A 7,914-nucleotide genomic window follows, 5' to 3' on the forward strand; every position below is an offset into this window, starting at 1 on the left:
CTGCTCCTCTAATTATGGAATCCGCTATTATCACTACTGGACTTCTCTTCAGACACCCCCTCCAATCCCTTCTGAACCACTGTGCCAGACCCAGTACCAGAGACCTGGCTTCTGCGGTTTCCACCTGACAGGTTGTCCCCTCCCAAGGGACACCAAACCAGTATTCTTATTATTGAGGAGAACGGCCACAGGAGAATTGAGAGGAAACTCTACAACCAGCAGTTAACACAGAGCTGGTTTTGACACCAAACACTTTGAAGTCTGTTTAAGGATATTTCCAACATCAGGTCAGATGATTTACTGAAGGCCCAGTGTGAGCATTGAAGATAATAATACTCTTTTATTTCTAGACGCTCTGCAATATACCCCCACATTATGGAAAACTGGCTTCCGTGTGCAGTAAAGACCACAACAGCTTCATTTCCAAAGTTCTCAGAAGGCAGGCAGGAAGGAGATCAGCATGGATTGGCCTGAATGACATATCACAGGTAAAGTTAATATGACGTGTTACATTGCCACCACAGACAGAATTCCACATAACGTCCCGCAGAGTAACAGGGATGTGGCAGTGTGAGGGTTAAGTTACTGGTTGTGTTCTAATGATCCGGGGACATGAGTTTCAATCCCATCCCAGCAGCTGGGGAATTTGGATCCAAGTAAATAAAATGTAATAAATCTGGAGTCAAACATTACTATCGGAAATGGTGACAATGAAACCACTAGACTGTTGTAAAAACTCATCTGGTTCATTGTTGTTCTTCAGGGTGAGGAATTTGCCATCCTTCCCCAGTCTGGCCTCACTGTGACTCCAGAGATCCATCAATGTGTTGACTCTTCCCTGCCCTCTGAAATAGTCAGAGGATGATCAGGGAAGGACAATGAATGTTGCTCTGACCAGTGTCACCATGTCCTGTGACAAGTAAATCCCACATGTTTATGTCCCTGTTTATCTGCACATGAGCTTTCTCTCACACTCCTTCATTTGACACAATCCATGTGACTTTCCTTTCTCCCTCATGAGTGTCTCTGTCTTTTCCTCACTGATCACTGATCCCAGTGAGTCACATTCTGAACAGTCTGCAGAGAATGGTTTCTCTCGAGGAGCCTGCTGGATTGATCAGTGAGTCTCCTATATTTATGGTCCAGCACCAGAAGTGGAAGCATTTCTCTGTGTTGACCCTGTTGGATCTTCACAGTTTGAAGGAGGATCCCAGTGAGCTGCTTGGCCATTTCACACACAGTCATCTGGCTTTAACATCCAAGTGTTAATTGTAGCTGTGGCTCTACAGTTAGAGCAGGTAACCATTCAGAAAGAGAGAGAGACAGAGACAGAGAGAGGGTTACTGGGAAGTAGTCACCCCTAAGATGCAGGAGGCGAGTCGCTGGGTGACTGTCAGAAGAACTGGAAATCTGAATAATCAGTTAGCACAGAGCAGCCCTGTAGCCATTCCTCTCAATAATAAATATACCATTCTGGATACTGTTGTGGGGGATCACCACCCAGGGAAATGCCATGGAGCGTGGGTTACTGGCACTAAGTATAGGTTCGTGGTGCAAAAGGGAAGAGGTAGATGAGGGGAGCAGTCGTGATGAAGGACTCAGTAGTCAGGGGAACAGACAGGAGATTCTATGGATGTGAACGGGACACCCGAAGGGTCTGTTGTCTCTCAGGTGCCAAGGTCAGGGACTTCTCAGCTCATGTCCACAGCATTTTGGAGAGGGAGGGACAGCAGATAGATGTCTTGGTACATATTGGTACCAATGACATAGGGAGGAAAAGCAAAGAGGTTCTGAAAAGAGAATTGAGAGAGCTAGGTTGAAAGCTGAGAAACAGGACCTCCCAGGTAGTAATTTCTGGATTGCTACCTGTGCCACGCGCCAGTTGGGGTAGAAACAGATGATCTGGCAGATTAATGCATGGCTGAGAAGCTGGGGGAAGGGCTTCAGATTGTTGGATCATTGGGATCTCTTTTGGGAGGGAGGGTTGTATTTTGATGGGTTGCACTTGTACCTGAGGGGGACCAATATTCTCATGGGCATGTTTCTTAGAGTTGTTAGGGAGGGTTTAAACTAATTTGGCAGAGGGGTGGGAACTGGAGTGAAGGGACTCAGGATAGGATGGACGGTAAAAAAGGGAACAATTGCATATGCAGTCAGACTGTCAGGAAGGGCAAGCAGATAATAGGACAAAAGTCCAGCCAGCAGGGTGAGTATCAGTGCATTAGGGATGCAGAATCAAAAAGGGTAGCAAATACAGTACTCAAAGTGTTATATCTCAATGCACAGAGTATAAGAAATAAGGTGGATGATCTCGATGCACTATTACAGATTGTTGGGTATGATGTTGTGACCGTCACTGAATCATGCCTGAAGGATGATTGTCACTGGGAGCTGAATGTCCAAGGTTACACGTTGTATTGGAGGGACAGGAAGCTGGGCAGAGTGGATGGCATCTCTCTGCTGGTAAAGAATGCCATCCAAACAGTGGAAAGATGTGACACAGGATCGGAAGACGTTGAATCCTCATGTGTTGAGTTAAGAAACTGCAAGGGTAAAGGTACCCTGATGGCAGTTATATACAGGCCTCCCAACACTAGCTGGGATGTGGACCACAGGTTACAATGGGAAATAGAAAAGGCATGTCAAAATGGCAATGTTAAGGCTGTCACTGGAGATTTCAACATGCAGGTCAATTGGAATAATCAGGTCGGTAATGGATGTCAAGGGAGTGAAGTTGTTAAATCGGAGATGGCTTTTTAGAGCAATTTGTCATTGAGTCTTCCAGTGGATCAAATATACTGGATTGGATGTTTTGTAATGAACTGGAGGTGATTCAGGAGCTTAAGGTAAAAGAACCCTGAGGAGGCCATGACCACAATATGATTGAGATCAATCTGAAACTTGAGAGGAGGAAAGTAAAATCTGACGTAGCGTTATTTCAGAGGAGCAAAGGCAATTACCATGGTATGAGAGAGGAGTTGGCCAAAGTAAATTGGAAGGAGATGCTGGCAGGGATGATAGCAGAGCAGAAATGGCAAGGGTTTCTAGGAGAAATGAAGAATGTGCAGGATAGACATATTCCAAAAACAAATAAGTATTCAAAGTCAAAATAGTACAACCATGACTGACAAGGAAAGTCAAAGCTACGTAAAAGCAAAGAGAGGGCATACAACAAAGCAAAATATAGTGGTTAGACAGAGAATTGGGAAGCTTAGAAAAACCTGCAGGGAGCAATTAAAAGAATCATTAGGAGGGAAAAGATGAAATATGAAAACAATGAAAGATGAAATACCAAAGAGGATAGTAAAAGCTTTTTCAAGTATGTAAAAAATAAAAGAGAGATGAGAGTGGATATAGGACTGTGAGAAAATGAGGCTAGAGGAATAATAATGGGGAGAAGGAGACGGCAGATTAACTAAATGAGTGTTTTGCATCAGTCTTCACTGTGGAAGACGCTGGCAGTGTCCCAGATGTTGAAGGGTGAAGATGTTGAAAGGTTTTTATGGAGTACTTGGTGACACAGGACAAGATAGGACAAAGTTCTGCATGGTTTCCTTCGGGGAAAATCTTACCTAACAAACCTGTTGGAATTCTTTGAGGAGATTACAAGTAAGATTGATAAAGGGGATGCAGTGGATTTTGTATATTTGGACTTTCAGAAGGCCTTTGACAAGGAATGTTTCTGGTATTATTAGAGCACTGGCTGATTGGTGGGATGCAGCGAGTAGGAATAAAAGGATCCTTTTCTGGTTGGTTGCCAATGACTAGTGGAGTTCTACAGGGATCAACAAACACCCTAAAGGTTAAAGTGCAGCTGGAGTCCATGTTCAGGAAGACAAATGCAATGTTAGCAATCATCTCAAGAGATCCCGACTACAAGAGCAGGGATAATCCTGAAGCTTTATAAGGCACTGGTGGGACCTCACCTTGAGTATTGTGAACAGTTTTGGGGCTCCCTGTTGAAGAAAAGATGTGCTGGTATTGGAGAGGGTACAGAGCAGGTTCACAAGGATTATTCCAGGAATGAAAGAGCTATGATACAAGGAATGTTTGATTGCACTGTTTCCATACACACTGGCATTTAGAAGAGTGAGGGAGGGATCTCATTGAATCCTTTTGAATGCTGAAATGCCTAGACAGAGTACATGTGGAAAGGATGTTTCCCATGCTGGGGTAGTCGAGGACAAGAGGACACGCCTCAGAATGGAGGGGCATTCATTTAAAACAGAGATGTGCAGAAATTTCTTCAGCCAGAGGGTGGTGAACTTGTGGGATTTGGTACCAGGCAGCTGTGGAGACCAACACTACAGCTGGATAGGTTCTGACTGAATACAACATCAAAGGTTATGGGGAGAAAGCTGGGGAGAGTTTGCTGAGGAGGAAAAAACAAGATCTGCCATTATTAAATGGTGGAGCAGACTCCATGGGCCAAGCAGACTAATTCAGCTCCTATGTCTTATGTTCATTCTTCCTTCTTCCTGACTTTTACTCTCAGATCCGGTTTCTTTTGTTCCAAGGATTCTGTTACTTCCATGAGATTTCCCCCACCCTGACAGTCCGTCATTTAAAATCTCATTCACTGCCCCGTTTGTCCGGACTGCTCGTATTCTGCTCTCACTCTGACTCGGGTCCAGCTCCTCCCTGTACCAGTAAGTGACAGGTTACCACAGGAGTAACCACTGATTTATATCCCACAGGAAGGGACTTACAGATGGGTTGATGGAGCATACTACTCTTATAGAAATTGGGGTGCAAATGAACCCAATACTTGCAGACGCTATGAAGACTGTGTGTTAATTCGTGGTGCTTCAGGTAAGTGTAACAGTGAGAGAAATGTTATTTTCTTTGAAGTCCATTTCAGACACAGTATTGAAGGTTGTGGGTTCGAGTCTCTGCCAAGGCAGCGTGTTGTGTCTTTGAGCAAGGCACCTAACCACACACTGCTTCAGTCCACCCTGCTGATGAGGTGTACCGGCAAATACTGGGGGTTAACCTCGCGATAGACTGGCGTCCTATCCGGGGGGGGGCGGGGTGGAGTCTCGTACTCTCAGTCACTTCACGCCACCGAAACCGGCATAAGCAGCGGCCTGATGGGCCACAAGGCTCGGGACAGACTTTAACTTTTTTTAATCTTATGAGAATAGGTTGAGTGTACTTGGTCTTTTCTCCTTGGAGCGACGGAGGATGAGCGGTGTCCTGATAGAGGTGTATAAGATCATGAGGGGCATTGATCGTGTGGCTAGCCAGAGGCATTTTCCCAGGGCTGAACTGGCTAAAACGAGGGGCATAGTTTAATAGTGCTTGGAAATAGGTACCGAGGGGATGTCAGGAATAAGTTTTTGACACAGAAAGTGGTGGGGTGGGTCCGTGGAAGTGGTCAATGGCACCAGTGCTGCCAGCACCGGCGGAGGAAGCGGATACAATAGGGTCCTTTAAGAGCCTCTTATGGAGCTTAGAAAAATAGAGGGGTTTGCACGAGAGAAATTCTAGGCAGTTTCTAGAATATGTTACATGGTCGGCAGAACACTGTGGGCCGAAGGGCCTGTAATGTGCTGTAGATTTCTATGTTCTATGTTCGATGCTCTTCAGTCTGAAATTAAAACTTGAAATATCATGTTCAATGTCTGCATCACTCCATGTGGTATTATGAACTATTCAATGGATTACAAACTCTGAACCCATTATGTGAGGTCCGAGTGCTGGGGAGGCCTCAGTTTATCTCTGATGGGACAGTCATATTTTCCAGCCCACATGGGGAGTTCCAGCTCAAGGTGAATTCGGCACTCAGTCTGGAACAGTTCAAATCCCCAGTCAATATTGTGAGGTGTCAGGTTTCAGCAACACACACTCTGACTGCACATGAACCACAAGAGGAAGTGGTTTGCTTTATTTACAAGGCAAACTCATGGATCACGGTCAGGGAAACTTCATCGCTCACAGACAATAAACACTGAAACAAATCTGAAAATTAGGGACATCGATTTAGGTGTGAGGAGAAAGATTTAAAAGGGAACTGAGGGCAACTTCTTCAATCAGACAGAGGTGAGGCAATGGATCGAGCTACCAACGGCAGTGATTGAGGCTGGGTCAGTATTCTCATTTGAAAAGCACGTAGATCGGTACAGAGAGGGAGGGGTTTAGAATGATACTGGCCAGATACAGGAAATAGAGACTGAATGGGTGGAAATCATAGTTGATGTGGTCTTACTGGGCTGAAACACCTCTGTCCATGATGTATTGTTCTATGACCCTCTGACTTTAACACTGAGCTGGTGAGGCAGCATCTACAGAGAGAGGAAAAGAGATAACATCTCCATCAATGACCTTCCTGTTTCTCTCATATACATGCTGCCTGGCCTTCTAAGTACTTCCAGAATTATTTTCAGCTTTTCAATTTGTATTCCTAATCTCTGTTTAAAGGTGGAGATTGGGATGATGTTTCCTGTGATGAGGAACATGGTTTTGTTTGTTCCTACATACCGCACTGAAATTGGAAGACTCCAGAACCATCCACTCATCATTTCTAACAGTGGATTCAGTGCCCTAATTTCTTTGTAGCCGCTCTCACTGTCTGTGGTGACTGTACTCACTTAGTTTCTCAGCCAATAATAAAGAGAATTTGCATCCTGAGCTGTGTGTTTGTTGTTGTGTGAGTTCGGTTTCCAGCAGACTTCCTGTCCCACTGTTGCTCCCTCCCCACCTCTGCACTCAGCGCTGAACTGAGGAGAATTCGGCACAGACTTCACAAAATTAACTAATTCCATTTGGCCACACTTGGTGTGCTGGGTTCTGGTCATTCCACATGAGAGTGAAATAAAGGATCTCTATTCGATAATTAACAGAAATGGGAAAGGGACAATTTCCGATAGAATTCTGGGAACTGTGACACCCCTCAGAGAATTCCACTCCTGACCTTCCGACAGGCTTTTCCTGTTTCCAATCACCCTGCTTCCAGATTAAAACTTCCCCAAGTGACATGATCACATTGCAGGAGGGAAACCCGATCTGCCAAGAGATGTTGAAGGAAAACAGTCATTCTTTACTCACAGAATAAGCAGCACGTATTCGAGTTTGCACGATGAACAACACCTCAAATGCCAAGAGATGTCACCTCCTTCCCATTATTCCTGCTCTGCCTTCGTCTCTTATGGGATTATATCTTTGTCATCCCTCTATCACTTCCAGCTATCTTCTCCCAGCACCCTCGCATCTGGTGGTATGTTTCATCTGCAAACCACCTCCCACTACCTATATCAACTTTTACAGGGGTCCTGCTGAAGGGTCTCAGACCAAAACGTCAACTATACTCCTTTCCCTAGATGCTGCCCAGCCCGCTCTTGCAACATTTTGTGTGTGTTGCTTGGATTTCCAGCAGCTGCAGATTTTCTGTTGTTTGTGATTACACAAACTTTCATCTGCCAGCCCATGATTCACCACAAACCACCAATTATTTTATTCTTTTTCCCCTCTACCTGTTACTCTACATGAAGGGTCTCACCTTGAAATGTCAGCTGTCTGTTTTCCTCCATTGAGGCTGCCTGACCCATTGAGTTGCTTGAGTCTCTCCAGCCTATTGAATCTGCTGGAGGGTGTGGGCAGGGCAGGCAGTATCTGTGAAGGAAAAGGAACTGTCAACGTATCAGGTTGGATCTTTGCAACAGAAACCCTGGTTTAGTGTTTTGTATGTATACGTCAGCCTATACTACCCTCAAATTCATTTTCTAGCAGGCATCTACAGTAGATAAAAACACAATAAAATTAATGACAAATTATACACGAAACCATAAGACATAAGACAATCTCTGCCTTAAATACACCAAACGACCTGGCCTCCACAGTTGCATGTGGCAACAAATTCCAGAAATTCACTACCCTTCGGTGAACAAAATTTCTCCACACTTCTGTTTTGAAAGG

General features: G+C 44.8%; 1 protein-coding gene across 1 annotated transcript in view; it reads left to right on the forward strand.

Moving 5' to 3' along the window:
* Window positions 1-6,624, forward strand: part of LOC134359247 (C-type lectin lectoxin-Lio3-like) — a 30,306-nt gene extending 23,682 nt beyond the window's left edge. Inside the window, exons 4-6 of the mRNA XM_063072210.1 lie at window positions 351-488; window positions 4,698-4,812; window positions 6,421-6,624. Coding sequence (XP_062928280.1) covers window positions 351-488; window positions 4,698-4,812; window positions 6,421-6,488 — 321 coding nt within the window. The 3' untranslated portion in view covers window positions 6,489-6,624. The remainder of the gene's footprint in view (window positions 1-350; window positions 489-4,697; window positions 4,813-6,420) is intronic.
* The last annotated feature ends 1,290 nt before the right edge of the window (window positions 6,625-7,914 follow it).

The sequence above is a fragment of the Mobula hypostoma genome, chromosome 20 (assembly GCF_963921235.1).
Source record: "Mobula hypostoma chromosome 20, sMobHyp1.1, whole genome shotgun sequence".
Taxonomy (NCBI): Eukaryota; Metazoa; Chordata; class Chondrichthyes; order Myliobatiformes; family Myliobatidae; genus Mobula; species Mobula hypostoma.